General features: G+C 43.9%; 1 protein-coding gene across 4 annotated transcripts in view; it reads left to right on the forward strand.

Moving 5' to 3' along the window:
- The window catches only part of FNIP2 (folliculin interacting protein 2), a 79870-nt gene that overhangs the window by 28506 nt on the left and 31241 nt on the right, over positions 1-20123 (forward strand). For 2 of the 4 annotated variants that reach the window (XM_053255208.1, XM_053255211.1), the window contains exons 1-3: positions 11707-11911; positions 14831-14957; positions 19070-19192. In XM_053255208.1, the coding sequence (XP_053111183.1) occupies positions 11721-11911; positions 14831-14957; positions 19070-19192 (441 nt within the window). In that variant the 5' untranslated portion in view covers positions 11707-11720. Of the gene's footprint in view, positions 1-11706; positions 11912-14830; positions 14958-19069; positions 19193-20123 lie in introns of those variants that run through there. The other 2 variants (XM_053255209.1, XM_053255210.1) reach the window with 2 other exon arrangements.

Consider the following 20123-nt stretch of genomic DNA (forward strand, 5'->3'; position numbering starts at 1 on the left):
TCCAGATAAGACTGTCGGTATCTCCCATACATTTGATGCACAGAGACCACCAAGAACAGTTTGCGTTCCTGTAACAATATTTCTTCGAGTGGTCTTCTGTGCATTCACACGACCCACCCTCCACCCCAGCTATAGTCTTTATTTTCTTTCAAGTATTGGGGTAGTGGCTTCGACTTAGGAAATAGATGAGACAACCACTGAATGGGTACATGGGGGCATAGCTACCACCAAAAATGTTCTCTCTAATCTCTGGAAGGTTCCAAAGCTGGTCTCTGCAGAGGTGCAAATCCCACATATTTGAATGCACAGAAGACCACTCGAAGAAACATCATTACAGGTAAGCAGCCTGTTCTTCTTAGCTTCCTGGTTAGCTAGAATTGGAAACCATATGCTTTTTAAAGTTTGCAGACTCCTGGGGGGAAATTCCTGCAGAGTGAGAATCTAATTTCTTTAGATGAGTTCAGATGTAATGACAACAAGTAAATATAGAAGAACCACTTGTTCCTGGTAGGCATGTGCTTTTGCAACTGCCACCCCTTCTGTGCTTTCTGAAGCCGAAGCCAGTAATGAAGGGTGCCCAACATTCACCCAACAAACTCTAACAAACATTTGAAGTCAGGAAGAGAATGTTAGGTAGAAGCGGGTACCTGACATTCTCCACCCAACATTTTTGGCATCAGATGACAAAGAAGCGGCCGCAGTAGTGGGAGCCCACACCCGCTGGAAACTGGCAGTTCTTCTGAATTATTTATGTTTGCATTTTCATTTTATTTTTTATTTTTTATTACACTTATATACTCCCCCATCCAAAGACTTGCTGTTTACTTGCTGTTATGTCTAAACCCACCCTTGGAAGATGGCAGTAGGAATGGCAAAACGTAATGGGAGCGGCTTTTGTGGCAGTACTGTCTCTCCATGTGGATACATATACCCCTGGGTGTACCTGAGGGACAGGCAAGGGGGTACAGGATGGGAAGAATGAAAGAAATCTAGTGAGGAGGATGGAGAAAAGAATGCTTGCTTTGTTACTGGTTACTGTGAAGAACTAGTCTTTCTTTCTCTTTCAGTCTCTCTAGTTTGACCCATCCTCCTCTCCAAATGCTAGCAATGTTCAGCACTTCATATTTCCTAGTGAACACCTAGTGTGCCATGCTTTGTGTAGCACTGGGTTCAGCCCTCCTAGCCAAGGCCATCATCTATATATATAATTCTCCTGGGTGTGCCCAGGAGAAATGCGTCCCGGCAGCCCAGCTGATTGGCTGGGCTGCAGGGGGCGCCTGATTGGCTGGCAGCACACCCAGGAGAATTCACTTGCTGGGCAGCTGCGGAGGCAAGGCGGCGGGCCCAGGGCTGCAGCAGCGGAGCCCAGCGAGGCGGCGGCGGGCCAGGCCGTGGTGGCGGGGCCCAGCGAGGCGGGGCAAGGCGGTGGGGCCCAGCGAGGCGGCGGGGCCGGGCCCGGCCGCGGAAGCGAGGCGGCGGGACTGGCCGGGCCGCGGAGGCGAGGCGGCGGGCCTGATGGCGGCACTCTGGGGCCGGCGGCGGCATCGGCGGCGGCACTCTGGGGCCGGCCAGGCCCGCTGGCAGTGGCCGCACTCTGCCCCGCCGGAGACGGAGGGCGGGAGGAGAGAGAGAGGTAGCCTGGCCTGGCCGGGCCCGGCCACGGAGGCGAGGCGGCGGGACTGGCCGGGCCCGGCCGCGGAGGCGAGGCGGCGGCGGCCACACGGGTCAGCTAGTTACCTATAATGCAGGAACATATTTAAGCTGTATATCCCTGGTGGAAAAGGTGGCAACCCTACTAGATCAAGCGTTGGTCATAGCGCAGCCCTTCCAACATTTAACACACATCACTGCAAACATAAAATTGAAGTGGTATTTTGTTTTTTCAGAAGTTACATGGTATTTGCTACTGAAGACTGAGAATCTTTACTGTAAGGGATTTGGAGATGTGTCTAATGTGGGAAAGTGTAATTTGTGTCATCTTTTCAGGAATAAGTGTTGTCAATCTACCAGTCATATATGGTGGCTAAAACTGAAAAAGGTTTCCATTTTATTTCATTTGCTACCTATCCAGGCACTACCTGCACCCTTAATCTTTTGTATAAAAAAATCCACCAGTCTGATATCTAAGAAGAAACTTACCATGACTGTGCAAACAGACTACATAGTCACATGCAGAGTGACTATGAAAATACAAAATACAGAGGACACAGAAGCATATCTAAACTGAATTTTTTCCACTTAAAGCAGAAACCTATGCTTCCCAATTACACTTTCTTGTGTAATTTAAAAGAAAAATGTATGTCCGCTATTCATCGTTGATGTGATATCTCTGTTGTGCAAGAGTATCTGCACTCTATTAAACATTTCATTTAAAAAAATTCTCCATTTGAAATGAAAGAAACCAGAGCTCCGCTTAGTGATATACTTCAGACCAATTGTGTCACAGTCACCCCGTCATAGATCAGGTACAACTCCTCCTCATATTTTTCCATTGTGGTCTTGCCAGTGCTTGCTGTAGACTCCTGCTGCTGACTTTGGTATGGGGATAACTTATTTGTAACTGTAGCCTTCACAGCTCTACCTGTTTGGGAGCAGTTCGGTATGTGTGCCCCTAATTTAAGTCGGGGGTGGGGTTGCAAACATCGGTCTCCAGATGTTGTTGGACTACGACTCCCATTGTCCTCAGCCACAGTGTCCAGTGTCCAACAACATCTGAGAATCCAAGTTTGAGAACTCTTGGCTTAAGGAAATGTTTTGTATCCGTTTTTAAATAGGTTGTGCCTTTTCGTCCAGTACCGTGGCACTGATTTTTGTCTTAGTGAGGATTCTTTTGTGTATTCCTTAAAGATAAGCATGACTCGGTTTTTTTCCTATGCACACTGGATTGCAGAGATGAAAGATTAGATTGTTAGAACTATTCCGCAAGCTGGCATGACTTTGGACAGGGATCTGAAACTGCTAGTGTGGTTCAAGAAATATATAGTTTGTTTTTGCTTATAGGTTGCATCCGAAGGTGCCCTTCTGCACGTGGAAGGCCTCTTGTGTTCACTGGAGGACTGTATTATGCCTCTCCCGACCCGGAACATTGCGCAAAGAAAAGTGAAACCAAATTCAAAGCTGTTCTTTTGCAAGAAAGCAACAACCTCTTTCACAAGCAGAATCATGAGAACTGCTATAGATTTAGAACCAACCTGAAGCACTGCACAAACTCTTATGCAAGCTGCTGTGCAAGTGTGTTTTGTAGAACACTGCTGGTAGCTATTTTCATATTGTTTCTTTAGAAGCAACATTGTGTTGAGAGTAGAACCTCTGGAATCTATTGCCATTGTGGCTAAAAGGGAGGGTTAAGAAAATAGCAGCATTTTGGCTTCACAACTTGGAATTGTTCCAAGAAGAGGAAACACCTGTGTCTGTCTTGGCTCTTTACATTGATTTTCTAACTAATAACCTCAACGCTGGTCTAATCAAGAATTCACTCAATGTTGTAAAGGCATCACCAATATTCATATGAAAAATTCTCATCTAAATTAAAATCTTTCATTGTAACAACATATCAATTAGTCTGTATTATATAAAAAAACTTAATTCTTCCATTCTTTCCTCTAAGGTGAATGAAGTAAGCTGATTTCAACACTAGCTTGCATATATCTAGGAACATTGCCTGAAGCCATTTCTAGCTATAGTTGTTGGTCATCTGAGACACGATTTCCTAGTATTCTTTGCCCTTTGGGTATATAAACATTGTGCTAGACTCCACACCCGCGCATGCACACACACACACACACACACACACCAGTGTGACAAGCCTTTGTGTAGACTGATGGCTCTTCTCAGTCTCCTTTCTTTTCTTTGCACAAACATAAGTACATTGTACAAGTTGTCATTTACTCCTCTCCATATCATGCTATGTGCACACAAATACATTAACTCCTGAACGCAGAGATTTATTATAAATAAATAAATAAATAGATTTATCTATTTTACTTTTTTATTTTGCATTGATATACCGCTTTTCAGGGAAACCTTCCAAAGCAGTTTACAAAAAAAACCTTAAAAAGAACACTATATCAAGCCACACGCTTACATCTTTACATGGGCCTTAGCCTTCACTTCTTTCTTCTCTCTTCCATTCAGAGCAAGATGGTTCCTGGTCTCTCTGTGGTGGCAATTGGAGGAGGAGGCACTACTAATGGGAGAACTGCCCATATATTCCTTCATTTCCAGCACTACTGTTGCTTAATATCCAAATGGCAACATATGAAATATCATGATTTCAAAAGAAATGAAACTTTTGGTTCATGGCAAAACTTCTCTGGTTACTCCTTGCTACTCCCTAGAGCTTCCCATGTCCATTTTCATTTGTTACATGTTTTTGTAGGCCAAGGTCATGGTCTCTTCAATGCCTGTTTTCCAGTTCTGTGTTTGTTCAGTAGGCAATTGAGGCCTAAATGTCTGATGTGAGAGCAGCTGCAGCTGCTTTGAGTTTAGCACAAGGGAAACTGAATGCTAGCACTGTTTCCTGGACTATTGTAAAGGGCTTTGGTTTGGACTACTTTTAATTTAGAAGCTTTTGAGTGCTCTTACTGATGCAGTTCAGGTAGCACTTCTGATCAAACTGCTGCTTTGGATGAAAGACAGCGTGTGTGTTTAAACAACAAGCAATGGTAACTTTTAATAAAAGTATACAAATATAATAAAGAGAAAGGGAAAAATTCTGGTGGTGGTATTAAATAAATCCCCAGTTCTCTTACATATAAAAATGAATGGTGGAGGGGAAAGCTACAAAAACTAGGAAGTGCAAGCCGGAAAAGGGATGAGGCCCATGTGTTGAGATGCCAGTCCAAGGGTGTGGTGCAGAACACTGAGGAGCTGACCTGCCCAAGCTGTACCCGAGACCTTAATTAGTGGCTGCTGTCAGCACTTAAGAACAAAAATGAAGCTGGTGAAACCTAGCTGCTTCTCTAACCTGCCTCTGTACTGTCACAAAAAGGTTTTGTGTTTAAAAGAGCATGCTTGCTTTATTAAAATGTTTGCAAGAAGCTCAGGGTAAGGTATGGGTGCAGTACAAAAGTAAAAGGCACAGGGAGGGGAATGCCAGATTTCAGTACTGGGCAAAATACTTTCATTCAGAAGCTTCTTGGCAGCATTTCTGGTTAGTTCCGTGTTCTTGGAAGCTGGCCGGAGCACATGGTTCCATCTGGAACAAGTGCCATGTGAAATGAGGCATCGTCTGAGATGAGGAAGGATGAATGTAAAATGCAACTGCTGAGAGCACAACCCCACCCTCTCTCTGTCTCGGGGAAATGTCATCTGCTCTAGTGAAACGGCTCTATGCCTGCACTAGGAGTTGGTAGATACTGGAAGTTAAAAGCTTGATCTTCTTGTTGTGGGTGTACTCCATCTGTTGGGGTCAAACATCTCTGGTCTGTTGCCAGAAAAAAGGAAAACATAATTGCTTATTGGAATTTGAAGTGGGCAGTTGATGATTGCTGCACTTCAGATTTACCCCAGAAGTAAGCTTTACTAAGATTAGTGACACTTACTTCAGACAATTGTGTGAAAGTTCACAGCCATTACCTGCTCATCTGTCATGCCTCATTAACCATTGGAAGAATGTTTAATTCTTTTGGAATGTGTCCTGCTAACTTGTATGATCCTGTAAATCCATATTAATGCACTCGGAACCAAAGCATCAGTATTTCCAAGGGTTCCGCTACTTCATTATTTGTAACAGCTCAGTACTTTCAAAACAAAACAAAACCAAAAAACCTGGCACTTTGCCTTGTAATGCTGAAAACATTCCCTCTGAATCTTTCCTCAGCGTTTCCTCAGTTCAGTTGTTCTTAGGATGATCAGTATCATGGTTGGATTTTCTAAGCTACTTTTAATGTGCATATATAATACTAGTATTTTTAAGCCCGTTATGATAACGGGCGCTAGCTTTCTATCCTGTCTTTTCTGTCTCTCTCTCTCTCTCTCTCTCTTCCTGTCTCTTTTTTCCCCCCTTGTCCCCTCTCTCTTTTTGTTTTTTGTTTTGTTGTTGTCTCTGTTTTTGTTCTTCCTTATTTTGCTTTTACTTTTTGGGGTGTGTGTGTGTGTGTGGATGAATAACGGCCAAAATGGCCCATGAGAAGGTGGCCGCCCCCGCCTATCGCCCTCCCACGCACCCAGCTGCCGGAGCCCACCTTACCCGCTCCAGCCCGAAGGAGAAGAGCGGAACTCAGGAACAGAGCTATTCTCTGTGTTAAGCTGCTGCCCATACTGTCGCAATGGACGCAATAGGCGTCCTTTGCGTCCATAGTGGCAGTTTGAGCAGTGACTTAGCACAGAGAGGAGCTCTGCTCGTGAGCTCCTCTCTTTTCCCTCGGGCTGGAGCGGGTAAGGTGGTCTTCGACAGCTGGGAGGGCGATAGGCGGGGGCGGCGACCTTCTCATGGGCCATTTTCGCCCTTAATCTTTTTGGGGGGGGAGCGGGGAAGGTGATTTTGGGCAGCTGGGAGGGCGGGTGAGCAGGCGGCGGCGGCTGTGAGCGGGCGGGGGCCTCGTTGGCGGCTTCGCCGCCACCTCGCCCAGCTTCATTTTGGGCAGCTGGGAGGGCGAGTGAGCAGGCGGGGGCGACGGCTGTGAGCGGGCGGGGGCCTCGTTGGCGGCTTCGCCGCCACCTCGCCCAGCTTCCCTGTCCCCCGTCTCGGTCTTCCCCCGTCGCCATTGCCCTCGCCTTTTTCAGGGCGGCCGTTTCTGGTTGCCTCGGCCTCCTCTTGCCGTGCCGCAGCTCATGGCCGAGGCGGCGGCTCTGCCGCCGCCTCGGCCACTTTCCCCCGCTGCCACACACCGGCTAATGGCCGCCCATGGCTGTGGGACACTGGTGTCTGAGGTCCTGTGTCCCTTGGGCTCTTCTGGGCCTGCGCTTCGCGCAGGCCCAGAACAGCCCAGGGAGGCAGGGACGCAGATCCCCAACGTTCCAAAGCCATGGCCACTCACTTAGCCTTTTATTATATAGGATAGCCTTATTCACATGTTACGAACACATACAAACACTACACTTATTATTATTTTCATTTATACACTGCCTCCTCCGCTATAGCTCAGGGTGGTGCACAGCTGGAATAAAACTATTTAAAATATTAACACAAACTTCATTTAAAACCACTTAACTATTAAAAGCCAGGCTGAAGAGGTAGGTCGTAATGGCTGTCTTGAATGTCTCCAGGGATGATAACCCTCTTACACCCATGGGGAGTGTGTTTCGCAATCTAGGTGCAGCTACTGGTATTGAGAAGGCCCAGTCCCAGGTCACCACCATACAAATTGGTGGCCCCCAAGACTGACTTCTCCCATGATCTTAATGAGCGGTGGGAATCTTGCAGAGACTGGTGCTCTCTCAGATAACCCGAGCCTAAACCGTTCAGGGCTTTGAAAGTCATAACCAGCATTTTATATTTCACCCAGCAACATATCGGCAACAAGTGCAACTCTTTAAGAACAGGCATAATATGGTCTCCTTAGCTACCCCAGAGACAAACCTAGCTGCTGCATTTTGGACCAAGTGAAGTTTCCAATCTGTCTACAAAGGCAGCACTACATAGAGCTCATTGCAGTAGTCCAACCTGGAGGCTACCAGCTGATAAACCACCTTTGAGATCATTCTATTCAAGGAATGGGTGGAGCTCTTGTATCAACTGGAGCTGATGAAAAGTGCCTTTGGCCATAGTTTCAACCTGAGACACCAGGTTGAGACCAGGATCCAAGAAAACTCCCAAACTACACACCTGTTCCTTCTGAGGAACAGCATAAGCCCATTCAGAACAGGAAATTCTATCCCCTTCTCCAGATTTTGACTCCTCACAATGAACACCTCCATCTTGCTTGGATTCAGCCTCAATATATTATCCCTTATCCAGCCCATTACTGCCTGTAGGCAGGCATTTAGAGAGAGAATGTCCTTTCATGATAAAAATGACATGGAGCGATAGATTTGGGTGTCATCGAGCATACTGATAGCACTCTGCATCAAATCTTCCAATGACCTCACCCAGTGGTTTAATGTAGAAGGTTAAAAAAAAGCAAGCATTGGTGACAGAGTGGAGCCCTGAGGGACTCCACGTAACAGCTCTCATCTTAAGGAGCAACTGTCACAAAGTGTCACTATCTGAAATCTCTCCGAGAGATAGGAGCAGAACCTAAGTCCCTCAGACGATCCAAAAGGTTACAATGGTTGATGGTATTGAAAGCTGCCGAGATCCAGAAGGAACCAACATAGTCACACTACCTCTGTCAATTCTCTGATGGAGGTAATCTGTCAGGCCGACCAAGGCTGTCTTGACCCCATAGGCTGCCCTAATGACAGTTTGTAATTAGTCTAGAGATAATCTGTTTTCTTCAAGACCACTAGAGCTGGCTAGCCATCACCCTCTCAGCAACAGGAGAGTGGGAGCCAATAATTATCCATCAAGGAATAATGCTTAAGAAGACTTCTTAAGAAGAAATCTAAGCATTGGTTCCTTTCAAACAAGAAAACATCCTGCCCTCCCTCAGTAAGACGTTAATGATGTCAACTAGGCCGTCTCCAATAACCTCCCTGCAAGATGAAACCAGCCATGTTGGGGAAGGATCCAAAGAACAGGTGGTAGGTTGCACCTCTCCAAACAGCTTGTCCACATCCTCTGCAATTGCAAACTGAAGCTGATCCAATCTCATCCCACAAGAAGGATTGCTGGATACCACCATAATTGACCCTGCAGAGGTACTGGAATCTAGGTCAACCTGGATGCAAGATATTTTATCCACAAAGAACTTATTAAAAGCGTCATACTGAAACATTGTCTTGCTATCTTATCTGTAGGATATCCTATTGTCTCACTTGCTATCTGTAGCCTGTATTTGTGGGTGGCTGTTTCAAAATTTGCTTTTGAAATGAAGACATGTAAGTTATTCACATACAACCACGTATGTGTATTCAGGTGTCTTTATCCATGTACAGTGTAATATCTGAATAGGGCATGTGTGTGTGTGACCTTCGAGTTTTATGTGCTACAACTAACATGTAGTAACTAGATTACTGAAATAAGTGTTACGTAGTTTAGTTTTTACTCTAAAAGCTAAACATTTTCCCAGCCACTTTTTAAATGTGTGGCAACATTATTCTGCCACCTATATTTGATAGGATACCTTCACGAAAATAAGCACAAGTTAGACTGCAAATTGAATTATCTCCTTACATGTAGAACAGGACTTCTGAGACACTGATAATGCTGCACATCCAAAAACAACAGGTTCAAAAGGCATGCTGGCCTGGTTACTTTCTGTTCAGTGGAAACCCTTTTAGGTCGTGGTGAGTACTTCTTTAAAAAAAAGAAGCAGCAGAATGATGTTTAAAAATTGAGTTGCTAGTGCTGTGGAAGTATTCATAGTTTTGAGTTGCATTCAGTTGGTATATTACTGCTGCTGTAAGTAAAGTAAAGTGTGCTGTCAAGTCGATTTTAACTCCTGATGCCCACAGAGCCCTGTGGTTTTCTTTTGGTAGAATACAGGAGGGGTTTACCATTGCCTCCTCCCACGCAGTATGAGATGATGCCTTTCAGCATCTTCCTCTATAACTGCTGCCCGATATAGGAGCCAGCGTGGTGTAGTGGTTAGAGTGCTGGACTAGGACCAGGGAGACCCGAGTTCAAATCCCCATTCAACCATGGTACTAGCTGGGTGACTCTGGGCCAGTCACTTCTCTCTCAGCGTAACCTACTTCACAGGGTTGTTGTGAGGAGAAACTCAAGTATGTAGTACACCACTCTGGGCTCCTTGGAGGAAGAGCGGGATATAAATGTAATAATAATAATAATAATAATAATATAGTACCAGCGGGGATTCAAACCAGCAACTTTCTGCTTGTTAGTTAAGCATTTCCCCTTTGTGCCTACTGTACATCAGGCATATATACAGAGAGGTGTGTGTGTGTGTGTGTGTGTGTGTGTTTGTGTGTGTGTGTGTGTTTTGCTTCTCCTGCCTACTCGAATTCTAGTGTGCTTGAGAACCTAAGAACAGCCTCACTGGCTCTGTCCTATTTAGTCAGCACCCTGTTTCACACAGTGGCCCACCAGATGCCTTGGGAAGCCACACAACCAGGAGATGAAGGCCTGCTCCCGCTTCTCCTCCTGCTGCTCCTTTCTCCTCTGCAACTGATATTTGGAAGCAGTCCTGCCTCTGAACATGGAGGTAGCCTATAGCCATCAGAATTAGTAGCCACTGATAGACCTGTGCTCCACGAATTTTTCTGTACCACAAGAGCTTGCTTGTGTATAAGCTTTTTCTGTTAAAAGGTTTTGGGGAAAACAAGCAAAAATACTTACATGAAAAGGTATAAAAATTCTAGCTTTTAATTATATATAATATGAAGCTAGTATTTAGGATTATGGTTTGTTTCTATATAATATTATGAAAATGCTTGGTTGCTTAGAGTCAAAGATTTCAGTGGCCTCTGAAAACCTCCTGATCTGCCTGAGATTGATAACTGCCTACCCTTGTTCTGCTGCATTCCCCTACTCCCCCAAGAGAGTAAGTGTGATGGCGGATGTCCAGCTCATCATGGAAATGCTTCCATCACACAGCGTTGGCGTCTTCAGACAAACGCTGTAAGCATGTGAGGCATGTCAGGAGAGTTGAGTGCGTCAGGCAGGACTTGCGGTAAGCTTCCAGAGGCTGTGCTTAGGTACAGCCTCAATGTTGGAAAACAGTGTTTAAACCGGCATATTTAAAACAGCAAACATATGGTTGAAAAGCCATTTCTGTGCACAAATGCAAATTGAATTTCTCAGAATAAATCTACTGTTGTGTCATGCTTTGTATAAGCTGTTGAAGAACATCCTTGGCGGTTTGGTGTGTGTTTGCTTTTTCATTCTGTCAATGTTCATCTGAGCTAGAGGTGTAAAATCACCTTCTCTCAAGCTTTGGAGAGAAGTTCTGTTGCGCTCTTTAAATGGGTCTTCGTTCCCACTGTATGCCAGTTCTCATCTCTCTGTCTCTCTGTTTGATGAGTTACTTACAATATTAAAAGCATTAGAGCAAAAACTCAAAAGGGGGGAGGGGTCCCTTTGTGTTAATCATTCCCTACTGATAACCTGTGGCATTGGTGGCAGGTTCGTGTTTGCATTGGAAGTGAGGGTGCTGAGGCACAAGGTTGCTAAGAGTTGTCAGATGACACTTGCTCACATGAAACCATTAAGAGGGTGTTGCAGCCAGTTCTAAAACAGGTTTGCAGTTAAAGAGTCAATGAGAAAGCAACCTCACTCTATCCAAGGCCATCTGGTTAGGTCTTGTGATCAAATAATTGCTAGCTGCAGAAGCATACCAGGAAGCAAGATAGTCATAGCTCTTGTTAGCTGCTGCATCTGGCAGCTTAACTTTTAGAGTTGGCTAAATTTTTGGAACAAGTATGCATGCTATGGGTTTTTAAAAAATATTTATAAATTATACAGTGTGAGCCTTTGTAATAAATTCTACAGTACTTTTGTTGGAGACTTCTGGAATATTGGCTATCATGACACAACAAGGCCTCCTGCTTTTTTTTAATAAGAAGAAAACCAGCGGAAAGTTGCCAAGTTCTTGGTTGGCTTTCCTCCTAGGAAGAACTAGTCGATGCTAAGTTGTAATGGAGAAACCTATGTGGATATCTCTTAAATACACATTGGTTACTTTGAAGAGGGTGTGAGAGAGAACACACGACTCAAAATGTGTGGACGTACGCCAAAGACATCAAACAGCACAGGGAGCCAGACAGAGAAAGCAAGGAAATTTAAGTGCTCCTCGAGCACTCTTGTGAATAATTTTAGAATACCAAAGCAAGACAAGGCTAAGAAACCAGCTGTGGCAGAAAAGAGCACCAAATATTCAAATGGAGTTTCTGGGAAACTATCAAACAGGTATGAACATTTCATTCAAAATGTGCATCAGATGGAGGGGGAGGGCTAGGTGATGGTCTGCTCTGCATAATAGTAGAAATGTAGGTGGGTTATTGGCTTGTAGGCTCTCAAGATCTTTTCCAGGTGGATCAGCTAAGATCAAGTGTAGCATTCATGGCTATTATAGTACTCTCAACCTCTAAATATATTGTTGGTTAAACACAGCCTTCACATAGGCAACAGATTGGGATCTAAAATAGGATTACATCTCTGTGATTATTGGGCTGAAGTTTGGGTCTGCATTTGAAGCCATGTTTCAGCATTCTCATGTATTAGCCTTCTGACCTTCAGTCTATCAAATTGGTCTTGATATAGGGAGAAAGCATCAGGTATGAGACAAAAACTTGCCTCTTAATGCTACACAACATGCCTCTTTGTTTTGAATGTTAAAAAGTGTTCTGTGGTTTATATGTTGAGTTTTTAAAACCCCTCATTATCCAGTAAATTTTGACCATTGCAAGACAATATTGGTGAAGAAAGGAAATGAATGGTTTATATTTATATATATATAAATATATATACACACACACACACAATTTTAATTGCAAACAAATATTTACTGTTACATTTTTAAAAAATTGGTTGCCTAAGGAACAGGAAAGAAGCTGTTGCTGGTGAACTTTTCAAACTCCTTTTTGGCAGATCAGCCCTCCTGAAAATATCTTCAGGGGGGCTGGGGGATTGAATGGGATTACATGGATCACTGATGGGAAGGGGGAAAGGATGGAAATTTTCCCTCTTGCACAGATGAGCCTTCTGTTCGTGCAAGAGGCATTTAACATACAACTCCTTGTATGTAAGATTGTATGGTGGCTCGGTTGTACAAATTTGATAGGCACATGCTGAGCCTTCTTCTCAAAGGTGATCAAAAGGTTTGACAGAGAATTGACCAGTCAATATAAATGGAAAAGTAATACTTGTATATATTGTGGAATGGGGGGAATGTTACAATGAGAAATCAAATAAAATTTATTAGAGCAGTGTTTGCTGCCTTGGTTGAGCTTTATAAAAACAAGTTAAAATAAATCTGCTTGACCCTGTGGGGAATAGGTGCTGAAACACTTGAGATATAAACAAAAAGTGGGCCTTGCTTATTACTGAGGGGAAACTCCCTCAACATCGTTAGTTTCTGTAAAGAGAAGACTAAAAGCTTGAAGAAAAGGAAAACCTGCCTTGTTCTGTTACCCAGGAGAATAATGGTGTTGGCTGACAGTTTAATTTCACACAATAATGCAGAGAAGAAATTTAGGCAAATTATGTTGGAAAAGCTAATTAAGGCAACAGTGACTGTGTATGAAAGCAAGTACTGGCTAGCTCTTTGCAGCAAAGGCTTATGCCCACACTTAATACAATATTATTTTCTTAGTTGTTCCCTCCCCACCCCAAAAAAGCCAAGGACAGCATTGACCCCAAACCAAGCCGGTAAATACAAACATAATGTAGCTATTTTTAGAGCAACAGTGTGTTTTCTAAGAACATGATTTTAATAGCCGTGTATCATCAGGGTAGTAACTCTTTGGATCTAGGAGATCGTGTCCAAGCAAGGCAAACCAGAATATTCACATTGCACAACAATGCAAATAATGTTTTGAAAGCACAGATATTAACGTAACTACAAGTGTGATGCAGTGGAAAGAATGCTTTATTTGCATTCAGAGCTTCCAGATACAAATCTTTTCTTGGCTGTGATGCTCACTAAGCAAGAGTCTTTCTTAAGCTAACTTCCTCACAGAATGGTTGCATGACTAAATGGGGTTCTCAATGTGTGGTGCTTTGAGTGCTTTGGAGGAAGATAGAATACAAACGTGTTAAATAATGAAATGATGCTGCATTAAGTAAAAAATCATCATCATCATCATCATCATCATCATGTTTACAAGTTAATAGTGGCTTCCAGGGGCAATCCTTTTATGCAGCAGGTCCTAAACATGCTTACTCAGGAGTCAATCCCACTGAGGTCAATTGAACCTATTAAGCATAAAGGGTTTCAGCCTTATTCTGATGTTACACAGAACCTTTCATCAATCTGAATGAAAATGAACCAATTCCTAGATGCAGAGAAGTTAAACTGCATTAGTTACTAGTTACGCTAGCCAAATAGCCAGTCCTAGCACTGGGGGCGGGGGGAGTTGCTGACCAGCAGGGGCCTATACAACTGTTGGACTAACCCAAGAACTCATCACATCCCCCTACACTAATGGTTCCCCAACCAGGGTTCCTCCAGATGCTGCTGAACTACAACTCCCAGCATCCCAAGCCATAATAAATGGTAGCTGGGGCTGATGGGAGTTACAGTTCTGCAACTTCTAGAGGAACCCTGGTTGGTAACCACTGCCCTCCCACAACACACACAGTATTTTAAACATGTGGGTTCTTGAGGACACAAACAACAACTAAACTCTCAAGAAGGTAAAAATATAAAACAGTATATTTATGCAAATATGCATTAGCAGAATCATTTCAACACACAACATATTCATATTCCCATCCCACATATTTTCCCCACTCCCCTGTCCCCTCAAGCAGAGGTCACAGTCACACTTGGCCATCTGGAGCAGCACGGGGCAGTGGTGCAGCAACCACACCACGCAGGGCAGACCAAAGGGGACTTGGAGGTCCTCAGGGGGTGTGGAGGCCCTGGAATTCAGCCTGGGATGCCAGGGGTAGGAATGCCTCTGAATGCGAATGTACATCACGGCCTTTATGTATGTGAGGAGGATGCTGCAGAAGGTCACTTGGATACAGGCACCTTCAGGCATGGTTGGATTGCAGCATCCTTGTAGAGGCTGAATTAACAAATGACTGCCATCCACACTGATCAGACAGTGTGAGATCTCAACACTGACTTGTGCAACCTTTTCTTGTATTGACAATTTACAGCTGGTCCTGTTCGGGGTTTGACCTAAATGACATCCGCTTGATTGTGTATCAGGATTGTGAGAGGCGTGGCAGGCAGGTCTTGTTTGACTCCACGGCAGTCCACAAGGTTGATGAGGCAACGTTTCAGGTATGCAAAATAAATTTCTTGAGTTCTGTTCAAACCAAAAATCCCTGGAGCCACTGGAATACCATTTCTGAACTTGTTTTTTCAGTCTACAGAATAAGAGTCTTGCCAGTTAGAAACGAAATCCAGTGGGTCGGCTAGCAGCCCATGTTACACCTGTACTCTGTAGTCCCCCAGTGCCTCTTCCTCCAGACTTGGGGGAGGGGGGGCTCTTTGTTTTCTGAGGCACAAAGACAAGGCCAGCCTGTGTGCAGCCTTCCCAAATGACTGGCCAATGATTCGCCTTTCAACAAAAACTCAACCTGACTGCTGCTTAAGCACCAAGATCAGTTGCAGTAGTTGGGTTATTGTATGTGATTTTTGGCTTCCGCATACTTGGTTTCTGCTGCACTTGCCACTTGGCCGAGTACTTTTCTCCGAGCTGATTTCATGCTCCTTAAAAAATGTCTGCAGCAAAAAAATCTACAAGTTGAGCCAAGTGTTTTCTGGGTGCCTAGGCTACCTACTTGTGTGTAAAGGCATGGCTAATTGTACGAATGCATTTTGTTCTAGCTTTTTATGTGGGTGGCAGAGAAGAGAACACTTCATTAAGGCTCCCTCTGCCCGCTCCTTCCTTGTCAGTAGCTTGTGTGAGCTACTGACAAGCTAACATTTTTGTTCTTTTTTCCCTAATGACAGTCATGTTGGGGATTAGATAAACAGCCCTTGCATAATGTAATACCAGCAAATCTCTGCAAAAGGAATGTAAACAGGTAGTAAAATGTGAAAAGGCCAGTCAGCTTCATGGGACAGATACGGAGCAGGAAGGTGGGGCGTGGGGAGAGGAAACAACTTTCTTGAAGAAAAGCCTAACTTTTTTTAGTTATCTATTTCTGCACTGGTTTGGCTATCACGGCTGGGCATGATGGGAGTTGTAGTCTTCCATCTGGGGACTCAAGGTTGGGAACCCCTGATTTCAGTATAAATACAAAATGGAAAAGCTACTGGCAATTTCAGTTTCTCTTCCTTCCATTTTTAAACACCAGGTTTGGAGCAGATAGATGGTAGATGCAGATCTACCAATTGATATTTGATTGATTTTGCAGTTGCCTACAAGGATTTCTGACTCCCAGAGCATTGTTAATAAAATGCAATTGGAAGTTTAAAAATAATATGCTGGTCGTTTGCTTTATATCTCAGCTCCAGTGTTCTTTACCCATAACTTGCAAGATTAATTGCTTGCCTTGGCTTCTGTTCAGTTTTGTAAGATCTTAAATGTAGATTTGTATTTACATTCATTATCTCAGTGTAAGGCTGTGTAGGTAACCAGCTCTGCTCCACCAATAATCATTTTGCACAAGGCTGTCCTTCTCCCTCTAGCCTCTTTGACACCTGGGTTCAGTTTGTGGACTTGTCATTACCATGAACGAAAATTATGTCGCTGTCACAAACCCTGTGCAGTGTTGAAATCTATGCTCTCTTGAACTCTGCTCTGGTGCCACTGCAAGCTTCTAACACAGTTGCATCACTATCTAATTGAATTGATTTTTTAAAATCAAGTTATGCTTGGAGGATTATGTTGGTTAAAAGATCCACCAGAGCAAACCTGCTTTAGAGATGAAGAGTTCAGCCATTCTGTTAGGCTAGTTTTTTTTAGCTCTGCCCCTCATCTGGCAGAACTTGTCAAATAAAATTTTATATGAGCTTTTGCATATGAAAGAGAGATGGCCTGCGTTTCTAAGAACTAAACTTTCCACTTTTTTTTTGCTGTGCCTCTGCAGACAATAGAGGCAGTTTTAGCAGTGCTGCTAACATTCCCTGAAGCCAGCTAGTGCTGGTCACTGTTTTTTGCCCCTCTAGAAGGCATTGGCAAATGACCCTGTGATGGGATGTCGGGTTACTTTCTGGCTCACTTTGGAGAGGGCTGCTCAACTTTAGTCCTCCTGCAGACATTGGTCTACAACTCCCATAATCCCTAACTGTTGGCTAAAGGAAGCATTTTGTTAATGGGCCGAAAGTCATTTATTTTGAGGAAGCCATTTTCAAATGTGCAGAAAACCGATAGTAAAACTTTGGGAGAGATTTGCATACAGAAAACAGGAATGATTTAATAACACTGAAAGATGTCTTATATTTTAACTTAAACATGCTTGATCTGATTTATTTTGATCAGGGTGGTATTCCGTGGGTGGGGACTCATGTGATTTCCCCATTGTCATGGACGGACCACCATCTGGTTAATGCTGGACCCACAATCACATCCCCACCTCCGCAGGGGTGAGGGGCATATTCGGATGGTCCACCCAAGAAGGTTATTGGATTTAATAGGATTCTAAGAAGCCTTGGAAGAATTTGGTGTTGGTTCTGCCAGTGATCCTGTTGATGCCCTGGTGAAGAATTGGAACAGTTAACTCACCAGGGCAGTAGACACGATTGCTTTTAAGCGTCCTCTCTAACCCACTTCAGAACTGGCCCCTTGGTATATGGAAGAACTGCGGGGTTTGAAATGGCGAAGCAGATGACTAGAGTGCAAGCGGAGAAAGACTCGACTTGAATCTGACAGATTACACATAGAGCACATTTGAAGATCCATGCTCAGGCAATAGGTGCAGCAAAGAAGTGATTCTTTTCTGCCAGTACTGCATTTGCAAGCTCACACCCAGCAAAGTTGTTTTTCAGGGTTGTGAGAGGGCTAGTACGTGTGCCTCCTCCCTTGAATTAGAATTTGGAACCATCAATTACCCACTGTGGCATTTTTAATTGAGTTCTTCATGCATAAAATCTCTCTTATTTGGGCCAACTGGAATTCAGACCCCACAATTACTGCAGTGTCTGATGCAGAGGTGTCCAGAACTCCTCTTATGATTAGGCTGGATCAGTTTCAGTTTGTGACTCCTCAGGATGTGGACAAGCTGCTTGGAATGGTGCAGCCTACCACCTGTTCTCCAGACCCTTGTCCAACACGGCTTATACTATCAGATGGAGGCGGGTGTTGTAGTTGTAGTAGAAGACCTGATAAATTATAAATGCCTCTATGAAGAAGGTCAGGATGCCTCCTTGCCTTAACAAGGAAATAATTAAACCTCTTCTGAGGAAGCCTGTCTTGGATCCCTCAGAGTTAAGCAACTATAGGCCTATCTCCAACCTTCCATGGCTGCACAAGGTAATTGAGAGGGTGGTGGCCTCCCAGCTTCAAGCAGTCTTGGGTGAAACTGATTATCTATACCCATTTCAAACTAGCTATTGTTTGGAGAGTGCCTTCTTCGGCCTCATGGATGATCTCCAATTAGGAATTGACAGGAGTGTGACTCTGTTGGACCTTTTGGCTCTCTCGGAAGCTTTCAGTACTATCAACCATAGTATCCTTCTGGAGCATCTGAGGGGGTGGGAGGCATTGCTTTGCAGTGGTTCCACTCCTACCTTTTGGGCAGGTTCCAGATGGTATTCCTTGGAGATTGTTCTTCAAAATCTGAACTTTTGTATGGTGCCCCTCAGGGCTCCATATTGTCTCCAATGTTTAATACCTACATGAAACCACTAGGAGAGATAATCAGGAGATTTGGTGCAGGGTGTTATCAGTATGCTGATGACACTCAAATCAATTTCTCCATGTTAACATAATCAGGAGAAGGCATGACCTCCCTAAATGCCTTCTCCATTGCTGCCCTGAGGCTTCGGAACACGGTCCCTGCTGAAATAAGAGCCTCCCCATCTCTGACAACTTTTTAAAAGGCTGTTAGGACACATTTGTTTGCCCAGGCTTTTAATTAGATTTACAGTTTTTAACATTGTGTTAAATTTAAATCATTTTAATGTTTTCACACTTAAAACAAAATTAGTATTTTACTGTAAACCACCCAGAGACCTAAGTTTTGGGTGATATATAAATGTGCTGAATAAATAAATTGTTGTTGAGGAAAGAATGAAAACAGCGAGCACCATTTCATACACTAACATTGCCTGAACGTGTTTCAACAGTGGCACAGTCAAAAATGAAAGCAATCCATTTTAACATGGGAGACAATGCTGTTTAGTAGTATGATGCCTTTTGCACCACTACTGTATGCAGAGAAATGCTACTGAGGCTACAGAGTCACCTGGGAAATTTCGATCCATTAATCTGTTTCATTTCACAGGATGCCTCTGGGAAGACACTTGGTAAGTGCTGCCAAGCAAGCAATGGGACCAATACAATTTCACCTGGTAGTCCTTCAGGGAACAGCAGACAGCATGTCAAGCAAGACCTTCCAAAATATCAGGTAACTTATTGTTTTATTTATTTGTTTGTTTAGTTAGTTAGTTAGTTATTCGATTTATATATCACCCTTCCAAAAATGGCTCAGGGTGGTTTACATCAAAATAAAACCAATTAAAATCAAAATTCTAAAAACAGCATAAAACCAATTAACAGTTAAAACATTTAAACGGTTAAAAACCCCGGAGAACCAGGCCGAACATTTACAACAGTTTAAAAACCATGGAAGGCCAGGCCAAATAGATTTTAAGGGCTCTCCTGAAGGCTAATAATGAGCTCAGCTTACGGATTTCTGCTGGGAGCGCATTCCACAGCCCAGGAGCAGCAACAGAGAAGGCCCACCTTTGAGTTGCCATCAGACGAACTGGTGGTAACTTGAGACAGACCTCCTCAGATGATGGTGGGGATCATGCAGGAGAAGGAGTTCTCTAAAATCACTCAGACCTAAGCCATTCAGGGCTTTAAAGGTAATAACCAGTACTTTGTATTTTGCTCGGAAACGTATCAGCAGCAAGTGTAACTGTTTCAAAACAGGCATAATATGGTATCTCCGGGTTGCCCCCAGAGACCAATCTGGCTGCCACATTTTGAACTAACTGAAGTTTCCAAACTATCTACAAAGGCAGCCCCACATAGAGCACATTGCAGAAGTCAAGCCTGGAGATTACCAGCTGATGTACCACTATTTTGAGGTCATCCTCTTCACGGAACGGGTACAGCTGTTGAATCAGCCAAAGCTGATAGAAAGCACTCCTGGCCATGGCCTCCCACTGAGATGGCATGGGACCAGGAGTACTCCCAGGCTGTGCACCTGCTCCTTCTGGGGGAGTGTAACCCCATCCAACACAGGAAGATCGAACTCATCCCTCAAATTCCAGTCCCCCGCAATGAATACCTCCATATTGCTTGAATCCAGCATCAGTTTGTTATCCCTC

Source organism: Hemicordylus capensis, chromosome 5 (assembly GCF_027244095.1).
Source record: "Hemicordylus capensis ecotype Gifberg chromosome 5, rHemCap1.1.pri, whole genome shotgun sequence".
NCBI classification, from domain to species: domain Eukaryota; kingdom Metazoa; phylum Chordata; class Lepidosauria; order Squamata; family Cordylidae; genus Hemicordylus; species Hemicordylus capensis.